The sequence below is a fragment of the Acartia tonsa genome, chromosome 12, assembly GCF_053477335.1.
Source record: "Acartia tonsa isolate MP-2025a chromosome 12, ASM5347733v1, whole genome shotgun sequence".
Taxonomy (NCBI): domain Eukaryota; kingdom Metazoa; phylum Arthropoda; class Copepoda; order Calanoida; family Acartiidae; genus Acartia; species Acartia tonsa.
The window spans coordinates 43,836,437-43,862,487 of NC_137271.1; the positions used below are offsets into that span (position 1 = coordinate 43,836,437).

A 26,051-nucleotide genomic window follows, 5' to 3' on the forward strand; every position below is an offset into this window, starting at 1 on the left:
GGACCCGCAAATTGAGTTTAGCACATTTTTTGCACATAAACATTGAGATAGCTATAAACAAATTTGCGACCACACATAGCAAGTACAAAACCCACGGAAAAAGTAGCAAAAAGTGTAGTAAATGGCTTTTACGCTTAATATTTTCCTTTATAAATAGTATGACTTAAGGAGGCTTATGGATTTTAAGGGAAAAGACAATAAATAAGATAAATTAATTAAAATTAATTACTTTTCTTTAAATTAAGATCATTGGAAAAATGGTTTGGACATATATAATATGGAAACTAACAAACAACATTCAATAAAAGTACCCAAAGTTTTAGAATCAACGAATACTTTGGGCACCTGTTTAATTTACAATTCATTGTCCCCTCCCTCCCTCTTGGATGGTTCTACCCTCCTTAATTCAGAAAATAACTAGTTCGTGTAGGAAAGGGGCGAGACTGCTAATACTAAAACAGGGTTAAAAACAAGGAGAATTAAGTTACCCCCCCCCCCCCCCCATTAAGAAAAAAATAACCAACAGATTTATGATATGCAGAACAGGATAGACGAAATTCGCATTAGCATTCATATTCTGGATTGGAATATGTATTCCAGTATGGCTTGGAAACCGATTAATATCTGTAGGATTAAAACAGGTTCTAAGCCCTACCGAAAAATAATTCAGCGTATCGTACTATAAACAATTCCCTACGAATAATAAAATAGCAATACAAGTTTTGTTTTGAATAAATCAGAGAATCTAAAATTCTGAAAATTTTACTATCCACGGAATGCTGTCTATAATTATAATACATAACTACTCTCTTTAGACTAAGAAATAGTAGGTCAGGACAGACATAAAATTCTCAGTTTAATTATTTTTTGAAAACTTATGCATTTCAATGGATATGGTGTAAAATGATAATGGAATTGTCAGAAGGCTCACGACCCTAATCAAACAACCAAACAATTTTTAAATGTGCAGCATCTCTGTAACTCACAAAATCTTGCCTCTTTATGATTATTGCTTAGATCTTTTATAAAATAAATGGCGAGTTGAGCATTATAGAAAAACAACCCTTTTACAGCACAAACTTTGTCTAAAAGTAGTTGATTCAAGTGTGAAAAATAGTGTCAATAGTGTGAATCACGAACGAAGATAAGTGTCCCTAATGGTATTTTCTTATGTCAGGCTTATGTAAGCTTTTAGTTAAGTATTCCTATGAAGTTTCTAAGTTATTGTTAAGTATTCCTAAATGTAGTAATGTTAAGTAAGACTTAGGGAAGCTGTAAGGTACCTTATGAAGTTTACTAGGGGTTCCTATTTTGTTCTTAGTTACATTAAGTTATGTCAAGAAAAAGCAGGTTTGATACACGAGTACCTTTTTGGTTATGTCTTAAAACAGCCAATTGTTTTTCTAACTAAAGATTTTAAAAAATATTTCTATCTTTTTTAAGTTTTTGAGCACGGTTCCTTGTAAATTCTGCCACATACATCCTATCTGTGTTATACATAATAGCAATTAACCATCTAAGGCCTCCTTAAAGATATTTTTTTATTTTCATAATTATAAAGAATGGTTACTTAAAAATATTTTTTATAGGGTGATTTTTTTAGTAGAAAATATGGTAAATTAACCTCCCCAATATATATAAAAAAACACAAATCATATTCAAATATTGGAAATGGGCAGGTGTGCTAAACATTTGCAAATTATTTTTTTTCGTCAAAATGAATGAACAACAAAATAGATGTAATTATTTGATTCTACATTTAAAGAGCTATAATTCAAATTTTATTACAATGAGTACACTTTTAGTTATTTATAATGTTTCTTTTTTTCTATTTATGTAGACGAAAAAAACTTTACTCTAATTAAGACTTATCTTTCATATTTTTTTATTTTATTTTTTAATTATTTAATTAGGGTTACATAAAATTACTTAGGTATACTTAACATATAAAAGGTATCTTATCTAGTTAAGTCAGGTAGAAAGCAAGTACAAATTCTCATTCAATCCAGGGAGGGAGGGGTCATTGGGCTTTCTAAAATATTACATTAGTCCCCAAATTTGTATTATAACGTTTTCTTATTCAATAGCTTAATAACTTTTGGGACTTTTTTTCGAAATTTAATTGGTATGTTCATTAATCTTAATATCAAGCCGTTTCAACCACTAATTGTACAGGACAAGGACGTCCAAGCTTTTTTTATATGGGGGGGGGGGGGAGATCAAAATTCAAAAATTTTGCCTAGGCATCCCAAAATTCAATTTGGGCGGGGTATCAATTTATCTACTATTGTCTTATCCCTTTAGATCCCTGATTTCATCTACATTTAACTGATTGATATATTCATTTATGTTCCTTCATATGCGCTAAAATCCGTATACTAAAGTAGCAGGATGTTTGTTTGTCTGTGTGTCTGTACCAAAGGATCTCGCTAAACGCTGAACCGATCGTGTTCTCCTTAATATGTAGATTCTCATGGTTTCTGGGAAGGTTTATGACTATTTTGGGAGAGGGTACAACCAACCTCCCAAGAGAAATGACAAAAAATCGATAATATTTAAAATATATGGGAGACTTCATTGTAACATAAAGAGAATTATCGTAAAATAAAGAAGTAATGTAGAGACTTTAACAAATAAAAACATCTAAAGTGCCACTAGAGGCCTCTAGGGGCGTAGCCGCTATTTTAGAAATAAAGTAAAAGTGAAGGTAAATACAATGGTCATAAAAAAAGAGATATAATCAAGGATGTTTAAAATATCTTGCTAGCTTCTGGAATGAATAGGTTTCTTTTCATGGAAGCTTCTTATATGCCATTAGTTATATTTAAAAAAAAGGAAACTTATTCTTGCTTTAAAAAACTTTTAAAGATATACTTGTGTACTTTCTTGGTAGAATATTTTTTTAAAAGTTATTATTTAAAACAGCTAACTGTTCTTTTAGCTTAAAAATCATAAAAATTATATAGCTTTCATTAGTTTTTAAGTAGTTTCTATTCAAGTCCTGTCTTTGTTATACTTAATAGCTAAAACCTCTCTAAGCTTTAAAGTTGTTAGATTTATAAAGAAAGGTTAAAAAAACGTTTTGTAGAGAGTGATTTCTTAGCTTGGTAAAGGCACCATGTAATATATAGGTAAACACATGACATTAATCAAATATTAGAAATAGGCAAGTGTTGAACCTAAGATACTTTTTTGTTAAAATGTATGAACATCTATATAGATGTTAAAATTAAAATCTACAAAGAGTCACATGTTAACAAATTTTATATGTTTATTACAAAGAGTAGCTTTTAGTTCCATATGATCTATCCTTATAGTTTGTTTTTCTATAATAGTAAAATTAAAAATAATCCACACAAAGTTTTGTTGAAAAAACATCAAATTGTCATCCTAAGAAAGAATTTTATTTCTTATTATTTTTAAAATTAGTTAAGGTACCTTTTTTTGATAAGATACCCTAGGATTTTTGACTTGGAGAAGTGGATCAAAAGGGATGATTCATAAGGTAGGGGCATCGAAAATAGGGAGGGGATTAAGCTACCTTTACATAAATAGTTAGGGATTCCTAAACCTTTCTTTGCAAAGAAAGCAGGTAGAAATTAATAGGGAAGGGTGGTGGTTGGGGGGGGGGGGGGGTTGATAAAGGTTACTTTCAAATTTATGTAAGCTTTTTTAGTACAACTTTAAGGTAGGCTTACATTAAAGTTAGCGATGCCTAAGGGTTCTTAATTCAAAAGAAAGCAGGTAGAGGTGGGAAGAGCTTTGACATCCAATGAATAGATATATAAAATCTAGATGGTCTATCTGGCACCAAATTCTGTCATACATATAGAGCAATAAGAAATTAACCCTTACAGATTTGTTAATTTTTCAACATTTTTATTTCATGGGTGGGTGATCTCCAACACCACCTTAAATTTTTTTTTTAAATACTTTTCTTTTATTTTATATTTTTTGGGGGTTGAGTACCCTCCCAAACCCCCTTAAATTAAAAAAAAAATTAACTTCCATTTTCAATTTTTTAATTTTTTTTCTTTTTGAATTTTTTTGGGGGTGAGGTGACCTCTCACACCCCCGTAAAAAAATTTTATCTGAAATTCTTTAAAATTTTACTTCCATGAAATGGGGTGACTTCCCACACCCCCCGGTACAAATATTTTTTTCTTCCACTTTTAATTTTTCTGGGGATAGGGTGCCCCTTTAAAAAAATGTTTTGTCTTCAATTTCAAATTTACTTTTTTTTGGAAAAGGGGTGACCTTCCACACTCACTAAAAAGATTTTTCTTGTCAAATTTTTTTTCTTCAATTTTCAATTTTTTGGGGGTTGGGGCAACCTTGCACAACACTCTACAAATTTTTTGTTTAAATTCTGTTTCTTTCATTTCAAAAAAGGAGTTTTAAAAAAATTTCTGGATACCTGGAGTGGGGCGGCCAAGCTTTTTTTGTGGAGGGGGGGAGAAATTTTTTTTAAGGGGGGATAAAATGGCATGCGAAGCGTGCCGCAAATTTTTTTTAACCTCCTTAAAATTTTTACCCTGGGGGTAAAATTTGCTAATTACCCCAACTGAAATCTGTTTGCAGGGGTAAATTTTGTTTACCCCACCCCCCTCCCAAATTTACTCCTGGGGTAAAATTTTTTGGGGGGTAATTTAAATTTTATTAAATATTTAGTATTAAAAATGTGCGGGAAGCGCGGCAAAAATTTTTTTGTTAGAGATTTTTATTTTGGGGGGGGGGGTATTTATCCCTCCTCAAATTGTTTGGGGGGTAATCCCCACTTAACCCCCCCCCCCCTTGGACGTCTATGCTTGGAGGATCAGTACCTTCAGAATCATACATGGAACCTGAAATTGACTTGTATGCCTATATTTCTTACCTCCTCAAGTGCCCCTAGAGGCCTCTAGGGGCACTTGAGGAGGGGGAGTCGAATTTGATAACCCAATTTCTTATTTTAGATTTTATAAGAAAAAGTAAAAAAAAAATTTTGTGGGGTAGAAAATTTTTTTTTTTTTAGGGGGGGGGGCGTGCCGGGTGCCCTCCATCATCATTTTTAATTTTAGTTAAAAAATTAAAAAGAATAAAAAAAATTTAGGGGGGGGGTATTTTTCATTTTTGGGGGCGTTGGGGGTGTCCCACCCCCCAAGAAAATAGTTATAAACCTTCCCGGGACCTATGAGAAGCTACCTTGTTAAGGAGAACCCAATCGGTTCAGCAGTTAGCCAGATCCTTTGGTACAGACACACAGACAGACACACAAACATCCTGTTACTTTAGTATAAGGATGAGGATGTACTACTACAGGTTTGGTGGGATGTTTTATGGGGTTCAGGAATCCCTACCCCAAATAAAATAAAATGGAGGGGATGAAAAATATATCTCCCAAAAAGTTGTATTTTGTCCCAAGTTTTTTTTTATGTTTTTTTGGTGATCCCCCCCCTTAAGTAAAAAAGGATGTAAAAACAAAGGTTGTTGAATAAAAGTGTGGAGGAAGCTAAAATTGACTCTCACTCACTTAAAGTCGGAAATTCATTATCAAACAGGGGACTTGCACAAATTTTTTTAGCACTCTAGCTTTAATAGGAGCTGAGATAATGGGGGGGGGGGAGCATTGAACTACTGATAAAGGTGCAGCAAGGGGCCCAACTGTTAAGGGTTAAGTCTCACAAATTATGGATCCCGATTGACCATCTAGTTCTATTATATCTATTGGTTAATTATACTGTAGTACGGCTGTACTTCCTTATTATTTTTTTGGTGATTTTTCAAAACAGCAAATCGTTCTTTTAGCTTGAATTAAAAAAAATATTATGGCCTTAATTAGTTTCAAATGAAGTTTCTATTCAATTCCCACGCACACACAGACATACATCCTATATTTGTTATACATAATTTCGGCTACTTCTCTAAACTTTAAAGATGTAAGATTTATAAAGAAAGATTTTAAATTTTTTTTTGTACAGAATGATTTCTTTGCTTGGTATACAGGCACTACATGAAATATAGATAAATCACATGACTCATAATCAAATATTTGAAATGGAAAAAGTGCTGAATCTTTGATCCTTTTTTGTTAAATTGAATGAACAACTATGGCGATGTGAAAATTAAATTCTACAAAGAGTTATATTTATAACTTATTACAATGAGTATGATTTAAGTTCTATATGATTCTATAAGATTTTTTTCTATTGTATTAAAGTTTAATTTAATCACCAAAATTTTTTGTTAAAAAAATATATCAAATTGTTAGGCTAAGAAACAATCTTATTCATTATTTTTTTAAATAAATTAACGACACCCTTAGGTAACCCTAGGTGGAGAATTATATGAAAAGGGAGGATTTATAAGGCTGGGGCATCATAAAGGGAGAGGGGTTTATGATAGGGATTCCTAAATCTTTTACTTAAAAGATAGGAAGAGTTTTTATTAATCAGCCAAAAAATCTCTAAAGTAGTAAAAACAAGATTAAGATTAAGGGAAAAAATGTAGAATACTTAAAATAAAATATACAGCCTCATTCATGATAATTTTTAACGCCTCTAAGTCTAATGAAACTTTGCTAATGAAAATTTTCTTATATAACCCCAATTGAAAGAACACTAAGGGACGGGGGGAGAAGGGGAATGGTGAGTATTATGGCGGCTATTCATTGGGGGGGAATCGTTTGAAAAGGGTAGATGTGGGGGGTACCTTATATTGATATGATAGGTTTATGTAAGGTTAAAGTATTCCTATCAAAATCTTTACCTAAGCTTAACATTACTAAATTTAAGGGTAGACTATCTCCCCTAAACTAAAGTAAGGCTAAAGATACCCTTATTTTTAAGGGGTCCCTAATAAACCGTTTGTGATTAGCTTTAATATAAGAAAATATGTAGTCATATCTCAAAATTACTAAATCTTAAATTTATTAGACTAAAAATAAAAAAACATTAAAAATTAACCCTTACAGATCGGGCCCCAATTCCCACCTTAATAGATCGGGGGGGGGGGCTCTTTGAGCCCCCCCCTCTATCTCGGCTCCTGGTACAGATAAAGACGTAAAATTTTTTTCTGGTGGTTCATGTGTATTTTTAGAGAAAATTACTTTTTCTTTTCATAGCAGTCAGACCGCTCCTTAGCCGCTTTTTAGCGGCCAGCCGCTAAATTTTAAAACAGCTGTAGAGCGGCCAATTTTGCAGCTAGGATGACCAAATTTTAGGACGAACTTTTATTTTTCATCACAAAAAAATTACTTTTTCTGATCATCGCCGAAAAACGGCAAATAACGGAAACCGCCATTTTCGGCGGTTACGGCGGTAAAACGGCGGTTGGCGGCGCAAATTTATATTTCTATCTGTTTATTATTGCTCAAGGACTTACCAAAAAAAAATTATAGGTCTCTAGCTGTAATAGATGCCACGATATTCATGATATATGTATGTAGTAAAAGCCGGACAAAAATCGGTCATAAAGTCGGTCAGGGAGCGGTCAAACGGTCATAACACCACTTTTCTCAGAAGGTCATTGATATCTAAGTATTCATCAAAAATTTTTAGGTTTCTACCTTATATACAAAAGTCATAATGTAGAAATTAAGATTTATTTAGAATTTTTTTTTGCTACCCAACCGACTTTGACCGGACACCACGACCGACACAGACCAGATATCCTAATAAAATCAACTCTTGCCGACGTATAATTACTAAACTTAAAAAGTCATGAAGTTACAGCTCTTCATCTTACCTACAAAAAAAATGAGATTGAAAAAACTAGAGGGGGGGGCTCTTTGAGCCCCCCCCCCCCCCCCCCGATCTGTAAGGGTTAAGTAAAGAAAATGGCATTGTAAAAACAACAAAACATGCATGCAAAAAATAGTGATAGATAGAAAAAAGAAATAAAAGAGAGAAAACAAGGTAATTTCAAATAAAAGGACAATCTTAAACTTAAACTAATTTATATTTGTATTGAAAATTGTTAAATTGAAAATTTGGAAATTTTTATGAAAGATAAAAAAATATTTTTCATTATATTGATTTTAGATTTTAAAAATCCAGTTAAAATTTAATAGGGCACTTGATATTTTTATCCAATTATACATGAGATCAAATAGAGGGTATTTCTAAAAATACAAAAAAAAATAATCAAATTTAGTGAAAAATAAGATAACTCATGACAACATTACATTTTTGTACAATTACGTAATGTAAAAATTATTTTAGTATTTGCATATTGAATTCATAAAATATCCTTATATTTTATGTCTAACTATTTTTATAAATAAGGATTCAAAGATATTCACTTCTCCATAACAATACAATTTATATTTGATGTAAATCCCAAAGAGAAAATAATTCTCTGTAATTGGTCAATTGACTAGAAACCATTACCCAGATAAGACCAACTAAAAACATGAACAAAAAAGAAATATCATTGATAGTGATGTATGCCATTTGGCTCCAAATAAGCCCTTGGAATCCGAGTGTCTACGGTTGTATAGTAGAAATTGTAAAGACAGTCATCAGTGACATCAGTCTGGTTATACTTTATCAGTATTATCAATCAATTCCTGAGTCTAAAACTAGTTTTTTACATTACATAATGAAAATTATTGTATTGTCGTTTGGTTTAACAATTACAATAAGGATGTGTGGAAGATCTTTGCTTAATCTAGCTCCAGAAACAACCTTAGATCTACTGTACAGGTTTCCAAGTGTCATTTGTATGCTCTATGATGGTTATGGATTTGCAAACCTTACATTTTACAGCATAATGATCCTAATAACTTTACGGGCACTATTTAATGCATATCCTCGTCTAATGTTTCTGCTTGAAGATGACCATTTGACTTTGTGGTTCTGGATTGTAAATGTAATTCATCAAATAGATGGATTTGTCTTTTTCTATCAGCAACGTAATACAATGTGTGACAACAATTCCATTGAAACTATTAGAGTGAGCCTGAATCTTCACATTGATGAATCTAAAATAGGAACTTATGGTGGAATTAGTAAATTTGGTGATATTTTTCTCTTTATGCCACTTTTTGCTGAAATACTTTCAAGAGTAGTTATCAAATGGAGAGTTTTTAAAAGAAAGGTATTTTTGAGGGGGAACAATATTGTAGTTCCTGCAAGACAAATTGAAGTTGAAAATAAAGATGTTGTTATTTTAGTGCATGACTTGGAAGTTGACACTGGCACTAGTGAAGTTGATAAAAATCTAGACACTGAAGATATCTTTGAGCATGAAAGTGAGAAAAAATCAAGTTCAAGTGAAGAAGATGTGATTAGAATGAAACCAGTTATATTTGATGCTTGGAAACGTCCACAAAAATCTGCAGGGCCATCACAGGTATCATTAGACATTGACACAATTTCTGCAGTAGCGCTGAAAGACACAGAATTGGATATTGTTTCTGTTGACAGCAGAGAATCCATCCACAGTTTGGATCAGGCAAACTATGAAAGAGATGATGAAATAGTTGAGCCAAATAAGTTTGTTTCACAGCCAATGAATGTTAATGATTTTAAAGTTAGAAATGAAGATAATGACAATATCAGCTTAGGACTAGTAGGATTTAAAATTCTTCTTGTCCTTTTTCTGTTCTTTTCAATTGCCAAGATAATTACTGCAACAGGATTGTCAGGAGACTACAAAGATCAAATTGAATACTGTATAATATTATTCACATTGAAGATGGGAAGACTTGTGGAGTCAATGCTGCCATTATACTGGTTACTACGTAAGAAGGACACAAGAAAGTTTGCAGTGAGAAAGCTAAAATATTGGAAGGATTTCCTTGTATAAACTTTTTATACACTGATTTTCAAAGTTATGTGTATTGTGTATTACAAGTGAAAAATAAACAATTGATCATAATTCAAAAGAAAAAATGGATCATGGAAAGAAAACAAAGTTTTGGGTTTTGTTGCATTTTCACAGACAAACTTATTTCCATGAGTGTTTAATATTCTTTAAAGTAATTAATTGTTGTTAGCATGAAAACTGTAAATGAAAGCTAAAATATTGGAAGGATTTCCTCGTATAAACTTTTTATACGCTTATTTTCCAAGTGATGTGTATTCCAAGTAAAAAAGAGACAATTAATCATAATTCATAATCATAAGACAAACGTATTTCCATGAGTGTTTAATATTCATTAGTGTAATTAAATGTTGTTAAGGTGAAAAATGTAAATGATTTTATATTTTTGTAAACAATGTTTTTAAAAATACAAGTTTAAGATTGTACCTTGAAATTAAAGGATATATACAATTTTATGAAAGTACAACAGTACTTATTTAGTATGAAACATAGCCTCTTAAAAACAAATATAGTAGAAAGGTTCAATCAAATATTAAAGGTATGGTTCATGTGGGTGAAAGTTTTTAAAAAAGCTTTCATTTTCTACTATAAGTTTTTAAGAAGTATTGTCTCAGTTAAAACATGCAAAAGCTCTCAACATAAATCATGCCAAAAATACCATGCTATTGTCCAAAAAAGTCTTTCTTCATACTTGTCGCGTTTCTTTAGGCTCTAAACAGCAATAGTTTTAAAACAAAATTTTGCAATAAAAATGTTTGATATCTAAGTCAAGTTTAATGGACAGAAAAAAATAACCTAAATTGAAGGTTGAATTCTATTTAGGAATCAATTTGTAGATCATTAGAGATCTTGCTAACCGTTAGATTCAAGAACCTTTGTCTGTAAGTACTGGCTGTATATTAAAATGATATTTATATGGATCTAGGCATTCCTACTGATCTATATATATTACAATTTATATAGCAACAGTTTACCATTTTAACGAAGTCCTATTATAATCCTATATTTTACACTCTCCCCCAAAATAGTTTATTTATAAACTTTAACTGGACCTATAAGAAACTTCACTTATGTAATATCGGTTCAGTGGTTTGCGAGATCCTTCGCTACACACAAATTAGCTTACTAATTTATATAATAGGATAATACGAAGTTAAAAGATGATTGTTTGACAGTTCATCCGCCTCTTATTATCTTGCTAAACGCCTGATATGATTATGGTATACCAAAAGAAAAATTATCCTAAAAAAGTTTACTCGCGGTTGATGCACGGTTGCGAAGCCCTGCAATAATATTTTGATGGTTAGAGGCAAAGTACTTTTTCTTCAAGTGCCATAACCCTGTCCCTGTGGTTTGACCCTTTGGGGCAGAGGTGAAGCAAGAAGCTTTTAATAGGTTAAATACTAAACTATGTTCAAAGAAAATCCGGCGTTTTATTTTCATGGTTAAAAGGGATAAGTTAAAACAAAAAGTTATCAACTAGGCTGATCCTATCAGTGTTCCGTTTCAGATAACTAACACTTTACGTGATCGATGTTTATCTGAAGGTCTAAGTTGAACATATTATTAAGCTGTGCCTGTTTATGGGCCAAAACATGCTTGCCTGTTGTACTTTTATAAGTTTCAAAACATGAAGCTATGTTTCGACTTACAATTTTCATGGTTTATCTCGGCTATACTCAAAAACGCTTATCCCTTTATCCCTGCAAGCATGTCACATTAATGGAATGTGAAATCCGAAACCAAGAAAACCAAACAGGCATGGGATAGGTCAATCATTATATGAAAGTAACAGGATGACTCTCTGTCTGAGTGTCTGTCTGTCTGACCATGTGTGTAGCGAAGGATCTCACCAATTGCTGAATCAATATGGTATGCCTTTACAATGAAGCTAATCATAGGTAAAGGGCAGGTATACAACTCCTCTAGAAAAAATGGCTCTTAAACGAGAAAAAAGAAGTTCTATAACTTTTTCTTTTTAAAATTAAAATTGAAAATGGAGGGTGTACTTACATCCTCACTTCCCCCTTATATAGGTTTTACAAACTTTTTAAGAGAAACATTTTTATAAAGACTGCAAATCAAAGGTTTTTTTGTTAATTCTAGGGCACTCAATAAAACTTAGATATCAAATAAATTAAAAATTGGCTTTAAAATTGATAATTAAATAGAAAATATGGAAAACTTTTAATGGAAACCTTAGTAGAACTCTGAACATTTTGCTCTCAATTCCACTTCACATTTAATTATACGGGTTATTTGGAACTTTTTAAGACCCTTGACTTTATATTTTTTTTCAAATAAACTCAAATGCGCAGAATATATAATAGGATAATTGTTTCGTTTGAAATAAAATACAAAATATTAGTTTCATTTCAGCTCCGAGAGACCAAAGGCCTGGGCTAACAAAACAGGGATTTTTAAAGTTACCTAAGGCTGAAGTTAGTTTAAGAAGAAATGGGAGGGAGGGATTGAAATATACATTCAATTGTCACCTCTACCCCTCTATTTTATATAAAAAAAATGTCTTTATTATTTGTCATTTGGTCAAAGTCAAAACATAAACTAATCAGTCAACAATTTGTGTGATTTGATATGACAAAGAATCAGTTAAATTAAAATAAAACATTATAAATATTTTGGATCATGGAAAGAAATCGAAGTGACTGGTTTTGTCATATTTCACAGTAGCTTTTAATAGGTTATTTTTGGTTAGGTTAGGTAAATGTAAATGCCTACCCCGCATGGTTAAGAAATTGGCCCCGCAGTGGCTAGAATAGGAGAAAAGCTACTGTGAAAATACGACGGAACCCGCTACTTCGTTTTCTTTCCAACATATAATATTTTTAATAAAATCTGTGTATGAAATGTTCTACTAATACAAAGAAATCACTGGCTGACATGCATTTATGTCCTACCTGCACGCAGGGTTGCTGTAGTGCCCCTTCGAGAACACGATGCCGTCAAACGGGGCGGAGAACGTTAGGTCCACCGTCATACCCGTTTTCTCACAGCTCACGTCCAAATCTAAAAAATATAATTATCAAATCTGAATCCTTATATAAAAGTAACAGGATGTCTGTCTGTCTATTTGTTCCAAATGATCTCGCTAACCGTTGGACAGACATGGTTATCCTTTACACCGAAGTTCCTTACCAGCTTCTTAACATTTTGGTGGTTGTCAACTTCACTCATTGGAAACTTCTCCAATTAATTTTATATTTTTCCTTTAAAAACTGAAGTAGAATGTCGAGGTAGACCTAATAATTCTTAAAATATCAGTTTTTGTTAAAAAAAAAGGTAGGTATTTATTATTCCAGTGAATACCTCAAAGTCTATAGTAAAATAATGATAATGTATTATCAAGTTAATAGTTGACTTTAATGACAAAATATAGAAATAGATTAATTAATAATAACTTTTAAAATACAATACCCCTTATGTCATAAATCATTACTGTTATAATTATAAAACAAACAAACAATATTACGCCCAATTGAACGTAAACAAAAACGAAATGCCTTTTTTTCGTCAAAAGGCAGAAAAATAATCTATAGTCTGTAATATTTTTTACCTAATTTATCTCAGTAAAAAAAATAATTCTCATTCCATGGGAAAGAAAACCCATAAAAAAGAGATGGATAATCCCTCATTTTTATGACGTCAAATGGATGACCTTTGATACAATTTGGGCTTTCTCAAATTGAAAATTAGGAGCAGATTTTAGTTTGTTAGTATTTCACTTTAGCTGAGGTTAGATTAGGTTTTGTTGGGTATAGGATAATCCCGCAGAGTTAGGGCACCGCAGTGGGAAAAAAACTAACCCCCCTCCCCTACATATTTTTAATCCTTATACTAAAGTAACAGGATGTCTGTCTGTGTGTTTGTATGTTTGCACCGAAGGATCTCGCTTACCGCTGAACCGATATGATTCTCCTTTACAGGGTAGCTTGTCATAGGTCCCGGGAAGGTTTATAAATATTTTAGGGGAGGGTACTACCACCCTCCCAAGAGCAATCACAAAAAAAGAGACTTGAACGCAACATTGCAAGGTATCGTAGACACTTGAAAGCAACATAGATAGGTATCGTATTATTTAAGTGCCACTAGAGGCCTCTAGGGGCGTAGCCTCTAGTTTAATTAAGATAACAGGATGTGGAGGGTCTCTGTGTTCAATAGGCCCATGTTGTTACTATAAATCATTATGAAATAAGTTTTTAATCCATAAAACTATTGTTGGTTTATGCAATTATATCATTGTCTTTTATAATTATATTTTTCTTATAATCATTAATAAAACAGTAATCAACAGTAATTTAGCTGTAATTATAACTACAAAATTTGCCAGTTGTTCAATTCAATGAGGACATAATGCCAATAAGTAGCGAAGCAATAACATGTTAGCAAAATTTCAGGCTTGCTTTTTTTTACCCGTGCTCTACAATGCTTAAAGACACAGAAAATTGGGTATAAACTGTAAATAAGTAATTTAATAAACATACCCTAAAGAATAAGTTTATGCCTTAAACAAAATATATTGGTAGTCTCACTAGCCCACTGGTAAGTTTTTCGTAATAAACATAATTAATGAATAATAATATTCATAAATTTACTAAAACCTAGTTGCCCTTAAGGTGGGTGGGGGCGGAAGTTGACCACGCCCACTTTCAATTGAAGTTTTAAAAAAAAAGGTTTTGGCACCCTTAAGGTGTCTAGTCTATTTTTAGTCATACAGTGTCGAAACCTAGTGACACCTTAAAAATATTTTTGGTATATGTTAGCGATTTCTATATCTAGAATCGTCTCTCGAAATAGCTATAAACCTTCCCAGGACCTATGAGAAGCTACACTGTAAAGGAGAGCAATATCTGTTTAGTGATTAGCTAGTTAGGATTGTTTTTGTTAAAGATAATCAATCTAATATATATGGTAGGTATAGTTAATTTTTTTAATAAAATCAAATAGGGTGACGCTTATTATTTGTGTTTCCAAAGTTTTAAATCTGAAAAATAACAAGGAAAATATTTTTTTTGGTAAATAAAAATATAATTTTTTTTACTGCTTTTATTTCCTTAATTCAAAAATAAATTTAAACAATTACAGGAATTCCTTATAATTTTATTATTAATTTTTTATTAGATGCTGTAAACAAATTTTGTATCAAGTCAATAATAACAAATAAGGATTTTAACTTTATAAACTGGTAGCGGGCTATTGGTTGGACGTACAGAAAACGTTCCAAAACAATGAAAAGGAACCTCCAAATAATCTTTAAAAGTAATAATTTTCTTTAACTACTCGATCCATTAGAGTCTTGGCTATTCTAGATCATAAAGTTCTAAAAAAAACTTTTTTGTAATTCCAACTCGATCCGAAAATTGTTATTTATTGGTCATTTCATTGTTTCTTTATTTAGAACACATAATTAAGAACAACATTTGGTGGAGTTTTCATGGATCCAGGGAAGGGACATCTAAAGAAAAATATATCTTAATATTTTGGTTGCACAGAAAGTCTATGTATGAAAAAGGCTGATTTCCCACAAAGTGCATATCGAGCTCTGAAAACCCACCTTTATTTTTAAAAACAAATGTGGATTAGGTGTTTTGTTCCAATGCCTAAACCCTGCTGGGGGTACTAACCCTATCAGGCCTATACCTGCGGTGCCCTAACCATGAGGGACTACCCAGTACCCAATATTACCTAACCTAACCTAAACTAAAGTAATAACGAAAGAAAAAATCCTCCCCTTTTTATAAATTTTGTTTTAAATTAGTGAGGGAGAGGGGGTACCGCAAAATTATATTACAAAATTGTAACCAGAGACATTTTTATATTCTTTTGAATTGTGCCAGTAAAAATACTAATATGTGGTAGGAAAAACAAGGATGACAACATCCATAAAAGCGAAGCACTGAAACGGTAGGACAAACGGACATTAACACTTGTGTAGTGTTAGAACTTAATTATCATAATATAAATTTATAAGAGTCAAAGCAAAATTGTAAGTAAATTTGTTGTAAAACTGCTTGATACAGGATGATTTTTATGGACATACTTACATTTTTAGGGCTTGATTATAGAGTTGCTTCACTTATTACATTATACTTTGTTGTCCCAGGAATCAATATACCAAAAATCAGATCAATCCGATGATTTGATCACATAAAAATTTGTTGTTAAAAAAATAAAAAATCTACATGTTTAAAATGGACGTACGGACATTTTGGTAATGATTATAGAGTTGCTACGCTTTCTAAATCGTACCTAACTACTAAAGGAATCACCATGCAAAATTTGAAATCGATAGGACAATTCTAACATGCCTAAATTAACGGAAAAGGCTATCCGTTACGGACGGACGGACGGACCGACCCTAATTATAGACAGGTCTCCTACTGAATGAATGAACTGAAATAAGTGATGTCCATTTTAGCAACATAAACTGACGACAATTTTTCCCTTTCATAGTATCAACGAATATTCTGTGGTAGGCGGCATACGGACAAGCCTTTTGCAGAGTATGCTATGCTTTGGCTTATCAAATCACACCCTAGCGCTAATCCCAGCTTATCACCATTCTACCCAGCCCCCTCTGGGCATTGTCTACACATCAGAAGCAGCGGTCAAATTGGACACCGCCGATAGTGGGAGGGGCGCTGCCCCTCTCACCCTCAAGTCCCCAGTAACCTACCCTTTTCCGGGAGATGTCTACCTTCCCCTTACTGAAGCCTACCCCTCTACTGTCCACCGAAATGGGGCTCCGCCCCATCTCCCCGCACCCCTTTCTACCTAACCTATTTATCATCTATTGTGTATATAAATTAGTAACCCTATTATAAATGTATTCAGTTTAAAATATATCTTTTTAACAGTAACTACTTGTAGTTCTTTATTGATAGAATCCTTAAAGGCTAGGGGCTCTTTTGAATCGAACTCGCGTTGTAGGGTTGAAACGCTTCACCCTACCACAATTTTACATCCATTGATATCTTTTAATTGATAATAATCAGACGGACATTCCTTACCAAAGCTAATTCATTAATATCTAATACTTGATGACAATGTTCTAACTTGACCTGCTTATTTCTTTAGACACTGCAACTTTCACTTAAATCACCTTACAAAGTTAAATTATAAAAGCATAGATGTCCAATAAGATCTCGTAAACCGCTTAAGTGACAGGTCTTTCCTTTTTTGAAGAATATTTTATTGGAGAAGGTTAGATTGTTTTTCTGGTGAAGTAGTTTAACAGTTTAATGCAAACTAGCAGCTTCGCCACTAGCTTCTAGGGGCTTTGCCCCATGTGGTAATAAAAAATGGAGGTGCCCCCATTATTATCGATTTTAAAAAATTAAGGTGGATTTTTTTATTTTTTGTGGGGGTTGGGGGTGTCCCACCCCCCAAGAAAATAGCCTAAAACCACCAAAGGACCAGTAGGTATATTTCCTGATGAGTAGAATCCAAGCGGTTCAGTGGTTACCGAGATCTTATTAAGGGACAGACGGACAGACAGGCATCGTTCTACTTTTAATTATAGATAACCCTTCAAAATTCCTTGTTAGGAATGAAACTTTTAGAAGCGGCATGCTAGAGACGTTGAAAATTATACCTACTGCTGATATGTTAGGACCGTGACATAAATGCATGGTGAGAGAAGGGGGATGCATTGGACCTTAAACATGTGCAACTCTCATTGTTATGCACTGTTACGACTTTCAGACAAAGGTCGTGCAATAAAAAGGATGGTTATTATTCTCCCGCGAATGGATGCTTTACACCGCAATTATAAGACGCGGGGTATGTTTCAAGGTACGCGGAGAGGTCCAGAACCCGAAGCTACACCAAGCCTTCAAGAGGCAATAACCTATTATGATTAATTTTTATTTTATTATTTTTTTTCTTAACAATGCCTATCGAAGACAAGAAACATTGTTTTAATTTACCTTTTTTATTGCACCACATGTTCATCAGGGATTGGCAATTTCAAAATTAACTTTTATAATTCAAAAATGAAAAATTAAAACTTTCCTAGAGTTATGTTTGGTAAAAAATGTAAATAAACAGAAAAATTGAACATAATGCATTGAAATTTTTTATGTTTGTATACATGAGATAAACACACCTTTTCATTTTAAATTTTCTTTGGCTATAAATTTTCCAGGAGGGAAAGGACAATAAAAATAAAATCTTCAACTTTTAACTACGGATCTTTTTTTAGATTGTTCAAATTTTAAATCGAACAATTTTTTTTCTTTTATTATTATATCCCTTTCATTTTAATGTATGAGTGTTGCCCTTTATCAAATGACGCAACATATGTTATTTTTATATAAAGTAGCGCAACTACTCTATAACTTGCTTTAAATGTATGTCAGTCAACATTTTTTTTCTCGCTAAGTTTATCCATCTATCCATTAATCTGTTTTTCATCTACCTATCAATATTTTTTAAATTAATATTCATTAATTTATCTATCCCTTCTATTTCTATCTGAGATAGTAGAATCAACGCTAATTTGCATCAAATTATACTTGTTTTTTTGCAATACATGAAGCTTTTTTCTTAAACCAGAAGTTATCAGAAATGTTACTGGTAATTATAGTTTTAATTTTTATCTTTAATTTGGTTCAACAATTAGTTTTGTAAGCCTTGGCCTTCGGCCCCTAGGTTACAACAAAACTGGAATCAATAATAGTTTTATTTCACTATAAATAAATTTGCTGTCTACAATGAGTTGCGATAAATAACTATTCGTCCATTTATCAACTCCTGTATGCCATAAAAATATCCTATTTTTTGTAAAATCTTTTCACGACTTGAGAAGATATCCCAAAAAGACAACTATATTACGAAATATTACATTTCAAAGATTTTTTAAATCATTTTAGGAATCGGTGAATTCTACATATTCTTATAAATAAATGGGGTATGGTGTCTGTGTTTGTACCAAAAGATCTCGCTAACTGTTCGGCTGATTTGGTTCTACTTTGTTGGGTGTCTTTATATAGGTCATATTGGATTTGAGCCTATATTTTTACAATGGGTAGTAATTTTAGAGTAAAACACTAGAGGGAGAAAGGGTTAAATAACTGTATCTCCCCACCGCAACCACCTTGTGTAACCCTTCTATTGGGTCATGGAAAATCAACCAATGGTGTCGCTTATATTATCACAGCCAAGTAGCAGAAAATAGAAGCAGACGGAAAAGGTCTTTAAAAAAGCAAGGTAGGTAGTTGTCTGTATATTAGTGTGGCCCAAATGAAGGTCTAAATCGCTTTTCAATGTGCGCATTGTAAAATAGGTTATGTATTGTTTGTAGATTTTAGCCCTATAATTGATTTTAAAGGGCGAATATAGGTTCGATATGATATGAGCTTATATCAAAGGTGCCATTACATACTTTTAGAATATCTATGCCAAATTTAAAATTCAAAAAAATCCTTAAGTAGATTTTGCAATTTTCTGTTTCAATTGAACATATAAAAAATGAGATTGCCGACAAAATCGTTTATTTTAGCCCTTTACAAGACTTTTTTTTTACTATTTTGCTTAAGTTTGATTGACTATTACATTGGCACGCACCTTAAAAGATAATTTAAAAGTTTATTATTTTAGATTATATACTAGTTTATTTAATTTTTTAAAAAGCATAAAAATAATTTGCATAGAAGGGCGTCAGGAGTATTGACAGGGTAAATAATACGTCTTAAAGTTTATTTTCTGTACAGAGATCTTTGATTAATTCATGATGATATAAACAACCCTTGTGTACGCATTTTCAACACACACACACACGGCCACAAAAAAAACAGGGATTTGAAATCATTCTTCCTCCAAGAAAATTTATCGATTATTTTTTTTTTACTTTTTACATTATTTGATGTTTTTTTTAACTTTTAAATAATTTATTTTATGAAGGTAGAAGGAGGGTATATTTACCCTTGATTAATTGGTTTCCACGTTATTACGACTATCATTTAACGAAAGCTTTTTAATTCAACCTTGCCACGACGCTTTGTGTGATGCTAGGGTGTTTGAGTTCTTAGGGAACCACACTAATTACATAATATTTTCTTCGAGATTGACAGGTTTTAAGCTATAAACAGACTTATACAATTGAATATGTCAATATTTTTAAGTTATTTATAATCTATGGAATTGCACGTTTTTTTTGAGCCCATATCATATTCAACCTATATTCGCCCTTTAAGAAAAAATCTATCGCTATCTCATCAAATGCATTTTTAATTTCATTCTTTCTTCCCCAATTAATATAGCCTTACACCAGATATAAAGCAAAACATCAAATTTTCTGTCTGTTTGTTTACAAACATTGAAATAAGATATTAAAATCACCAGGAATAAACATATGAAGAAAGAAAGTATAAAAATTTATTTATGTACAATTACAATAATTTGGGAAAGCTAATTCATACTGCAAAATCATTGAAGAAAAATAATTAAAGATAAGCCTTACTCTTTATTCCTGGTTTAATAAAAAACAATCAAATTATTTTTTGCAATATTAATTTTTTTATTAGTGTGCTTTTTTTTAAAAGTTGAATATGAGAATACTTATATTACATGTTTTTTTTACCTTCATTTAATTTTTTATTTAAATAAATTGTCTCTTTATTGGCGACAATTTCTGTTGAGCCATGAAGTTTATTAAAAACACTTTTTCATCATGAAGTTTTTGATAAAAAGCTTAAGATTGAAATTTCGAGATCAATTTTCCCTGTAGAGAGGTCTAGTTTTCACTAAAAGGTCTACATTTGAGCCGGTAACAACTTCAAGGTATGCGCAAATTGATATGGTAAAGATTTAAAAATTCATGTTTTTTTGGGCCAGTCTACTGTATATACATCTATACTATAGATCTGTTGTAGTAATTATTTAGTGGCTCTATTTATCTGGGGAGGGTAGATGTATTCTACCACAGATAAAAACTTTTCGCTGTGTAGGAAAGCCCTGCAGTTAGCGAGATCTTTTCCTTACAAAATGACACACACGTAGACCTCCTGCCTATTTTATACACAAAGATTGAATAGACTTAGTCTCATATGTAAGTGATAGATTGATTTTATAATAGAAGTATAATAAATAATATTTAGAGTGCTCATACTCAGAAAACTGACAATCTTCATATATAAAAATATAGCTGATCCCTGGATGGGCCGATATGGTTCTCCTTTACAGTGAAGCTTCTTAAGGTCGTGGGTAGGTTTATCAACAATTTGGGGGAATATACCTTAACCCTCCCAAGAAAAATAGCCTCAAGCTCAAAAAATTTCTTGCTTATTCTTTAAAGACTTAAATGTGAAGGAAAGTTTGACTCACCTCTTCTCTCAAGTGCCTCCAGGGGCCTCTAGTGGCGTAGCCACTAGTAAACTTTAAAGTAGTATATTGTAATTGTGTATGTCCCGAAAGATCTCGCAAAAGCTAAACCATTTTATACACAATTTTAAGGAAGTTTAGTAATAGCTAATGGAAGGTTCGAGTTAAGCTATTTGAATAATTTTACAAAAAAATACGTTTTAAGCATAGTGAATGATAAACAACGGTAAAGTCGAGTTAAGCAGTAAAATTAGGAATATTGTAGTTGAAATTTTGATAAAACTTATTTTTCACTCACTAATTGCTTAAATCTAAAAATAAAATAGCCTAAACCCTCCCGGTACCTGTATGAAGTTTCCCTGATAAGAAGAACTAAATCACTTCAGTAGTTAAAATCTTAAAGCTACAGAGCTATAATAGGATATTCTTGATGACTCTAAAATTTGTCTATTATAACACTATCTGATTGATTTCTCCCCATATTCGTTTCTCAAGACATGATTTTATTTCATCACTTTGACTCAGAGAGAAACAGAGATAGGACAGTTGATGGTAAATTAATCTATCCCCAAACTTTAAGAGCAAAATTAAAGTCCTTGTAAATATATGATATTGAATTACTGAAGGATTAATTTATCTTCAAATGTCAACTCCCCTCTGGCTTTGAATACAATTTACAACTTTCAGGGGCTGCTATTCAGCCAATTAATTTCATTTAAAAATGGCCGAAAATCAAATAATTTGTTGGAGTAAATTTTGTTTTTTTGGTGTAGCTGAAAGGGAAGTGGATAAGAAGGGGAGGTAAAAGGAAGGTGGTTGGGGAGAAATTTTCACTCAGAATTGTTTGTCAGAATCACATTCCCTTTTCCCTGACAACTTTAAAGGGATACAAGGATAAAATAATTGACAAAAAATTGACTAATTGACAAAAAATTGACAATTGACTTTACATTTATTTTCCTCTAAGTTTTAATATGTAAAAGCTAAACACTGTCTTTTGGTAGATTAAAATTACTCCATTGTCGTTTCCCCCCGATAACTAACTTTGAATACAGAATGCAAGTTTATAATAAGAGAAACAAGAATACTAATAAATTGTATTTTACAAATTATGTGGAGAAAAGATATTTTTTGTGTTCCCCGCGAATAGATTAATAATGGATTGTGACTTTTTTGCTGGCCCCAAGGGGCCGTAGACATGGGCTAAATATAGTCAATTTTATCAGGGATCATAGGGATATGACAATGGCAAATAAATTTACAAACCTACCCGTTATTTGAATCAACCATTAAGTATTTAATATAAGTACCCAAAGTTTTTATGTCAACAAATAAGGGAAGAGATGTTTATGAAACTTTGATTACTAGTTAAATTTTCAGTCCAATGTTCCCTCTCTACCTGCATTTATGTCGCGCACAGGGGCGTCCAAGCTTTTTTTTTTGGGGGGGGGTAAAAAATTTTAGGGGGGGGGGTAATTCGTGTTTGGGGGGGGTAAAATGTCGCGCGAAGCGCGCCGAAATTTTTTTTTACCCCCCCCCAAAATTTTTACCCCGGGGGTAAAATTTGATTGGAGGGGGTAATTACCCCCCCTAAAGTCTGTTGGGGGGGGTAAATACTCCCCCCAAATCTGTTGGGGGTGTAATTACCCCCCCCAAACTAATTTACCCCGGGGGTAAAATTTTTGGGGGGGGTAATTTAATTATGTAAAAAAAGCACCTACCTAATCTATTAAGTTAATAAGTACTATCCTATAACATAAAGTAGTAAGTAAGGTTTATTTGACTATAGCTTCAGATTTCATTACTTTTAATACTGAGTTCTCCTTTTTAGGAAAGCTTCACATAGATCCCATGATGGTTCCACACTATTATAGGTTAATCCTTTGAGTGGTTTTAGGCTATTTTTCTCCTCCCTTTTTACCCTTTAGAAAACACGAGTTCTTAGATGCTAAGGGCGCCACTACTATTCAAATATATAGTAGTATCTCATTCTTTAGAACATAAAAATACAATAATTAACTCACTAACCAATGAACCAATATGATTATACTTTAAAGTGAAGCGTCTTATAGGTCCTGGTAAGTTTTATAACTAGTTTTGAGACACCCTGACATCCTCCCAAAAGAAATCGCCTATAGAAATTCTTTTTCATTATTTAATGAAATATTTAATTTAGTTAGGTATCTATTTTATGGAATCTTCAGTGCTTTACAATTACATCATAGATCCCCGGGATGGTTTAGGGGGGGGGGCGGGGATTACTCCCTCCCCCCCAAAAAAAAAAAATTTTTCAGTAAAATTTTTTTTAAGAACATTCAATTTGGGGGGGGGTAAATACCCCCCCAAAAAAATTTTTTTTTAAAGAACATTTATTTACAAATGGTTTGGGGGGGGTAAATACCCCCCCAAAATCGTTGGGGGTGCCTACGGCACCCCCAAGGTAGGGGTAATTTTTTTTGGGGGGGGGTATTGTTCAAAAAATTTTGGGGGTGCCAAATGGCCCATTACCCCCCCCCTTGGACGCCTATGGTCGCGCACCAATATCAAATCAACAACACAATAGAATAAGGAAAGTTAAGTATTATACAGTAAACAAGGATGAAAAAATCCATGAAAGCGAAGCGGCATGACAGACGAACATTAAATCTTGTAGAGCTTCAAAACTAAATATACAAAATATAAATATACAAGCTTTGACAAAATTATACGTAAATTTGTTGCAAAACTTCTTAAATACAGAATACTGTTTAAGGACATACTATTACTGATATTTTTAGGACTTGATTATAGAAATGCTTAGCTTTTGATATTGTACCTTATTGTAATAGGAATCAATACTCCAAAAATAAGATCAATCGGATGATAATATCACATACAAAACTGTTGTTGAAAAAGTTAAAAATAAACATGTTTAAAATGGACGTGCGGACATTCTGGTACCGATTATAGGGTTGCTTCGCTTTCTCAATCGTACCTAACTAATACAGAAATCATCATGCAAAGTTTGAAATCAATAGGACAATTCTAACATGCCTAAATTAACGAAAAAAGCTATCTGTTACGTACGGACGGACGGACAGACCGACCCTAATTATAGAAAAGCTTCGCTTAAAAAAAAGATTAGTTCTCGTGGACATAATTGTCCTTAATGTGATATACAGTATACACGTTTTAATTCTAATTGATAGAGATATTGCATTTGACTTTGAACCTTTTAATTAAAAGTGTTTTTTCTCTCCAGCCAATTTAACAAATTGTTAATGTTGATTCTTTTTAAAAGCGAAGCTTTTCTATAATTAGGGTCTGTACGTCCCTCCGGAACGGATAGCTTTTTTCGGTAATTTAGGCATGTTAGAATGATCCTATCAATTTCAAACTTTGCATGGTGATTGATGTAGTAGTTAGGTATGATTTCGAAAGCGTAGCAACTCTATATTCGTTACCAGAATGTTCGTGCGTCCATTTTAAACATGATGATTTTTAACTTTTTAAAATTTTTTTTTATAAAATTATCCAATTGATCTGATTTTTGGGATACTGTTTCCTAGGACAACAAAGTACAATGTTATAATCGAAACATCTCTATAATCAAGTCCTAAAAAAGTAAGTATGTCCTTAAACAGCAGTTCTGACACTCTACACATGTTAATGTTCGTTTGTCCTTCCGTTTCAGAGCTTCGCTTTTATGGATGTTGTCATCCTTGTTTTAACATAACTCAATATTTATATGTATAAATTGTCTCAAATTTTTATATTTGTCTAAATTTTTAATAAATAGCGCAACAATAACAAACTAAATAAGCAACTTGATGATCACTAAATATGCTAATTCTCTTTTACGTTGAATTGTATAAACTCCTTGGAAAATTAGCTCCCATGACACTGGTCTTCAAATTAACATTTTATTTAAAAATCATACAAAACAACAATATAATAATTATCGCGGGTTATTAATGATTATCTATTAGATAGAATATATTTTTTTTAAATAAATGAGGGTTTTAATCGTATTATTGAATATTTTAAATATTATATATCTTAAAATATCAAATATTTTTTTAATGATTCCAAAAGGATGATTTGGTTAAATTTTGTAGACATAACAACTTAACATTCCATAAATTTACCTACACCCTTAATTATTTCCAACAACATTACCCCTTCTGTAGTAACTTTATATTAATTTCATCAATCTAATTCAAGTACATTGTACAATAAAAAATTTTGCTATTCCAAATTTTAGTATCATAATACGAAATGTTTATGAAGTGTCAAATCTTCAAAATTACTCCTTCAAGCGGAAAACATTGCAAAATTTTTGTTTTACAGTAAAACCAAGAAAAATTATTTAATAATTTTTTCAGCAAAATTAAACTGTTAATTTTAATAGATTAATAGAGATTATTAGCATTTCATCATATTCTTACTTAATCTAATAGATCTATTACACTATATGATGAATCAGAAACAAAAATCCATCCAAATTTTTTAAATCGCAGAAAACTGGATGTAATACGATTCTAGATATAATTTTTTCGTATGGATGGAACTGGTTTTAATCCACCGGATATTAATCGTTTTCGAATGAATACGAGGAAAAAGTATCTCTGCCTTCTACTTTTCTACCTGCTTTACATTATATTTCAAAGATACGCTTTATTTCATCTTGATATAAATGACAGTTTTTCTTATCTGAATATATTAATGGAGTTGATATTTCTACCTTTAAAAAGTTGGGAGTGAAAAATGTTTATTATATCTGGAATCGTATCCCTAATATTTGTAACAATATTTAAAAAAAAAAGAATAAAGGAAGCAATTTGAATATATGTTTGCTTGAAAAAATAAGAAAAAAGTTGTTGAATTGAGAAAATTGTTCAGTATGATTGTGAAGGCTTAAAAAA

At 32.0% G+C, this 26,051-nt stretch overlaps 1 protein-coding gene across 1 annotated transcript in view; it reads right to left on the minus strand.

Annotated features, from left to right (window-relative positions):
- Positions 1–26,051, minus strand: part of LOC145333365 (cuticlin-1-like) — a 106,434-nt gene that overhangs the window by 57,363 nt on the left and 23,020 nt on the right. Inside the window, exon 4 of the mRNA XM_080178482.1 lies at positions 12,726–12,834. Within this exon, the coding sequence (XP_080034608.1) occupies positions 12,726–12,834 (109 nt within the window). The remainder of the gene's footprint in view (positions 1–12,725; positions 12,835–26,051) is intronic.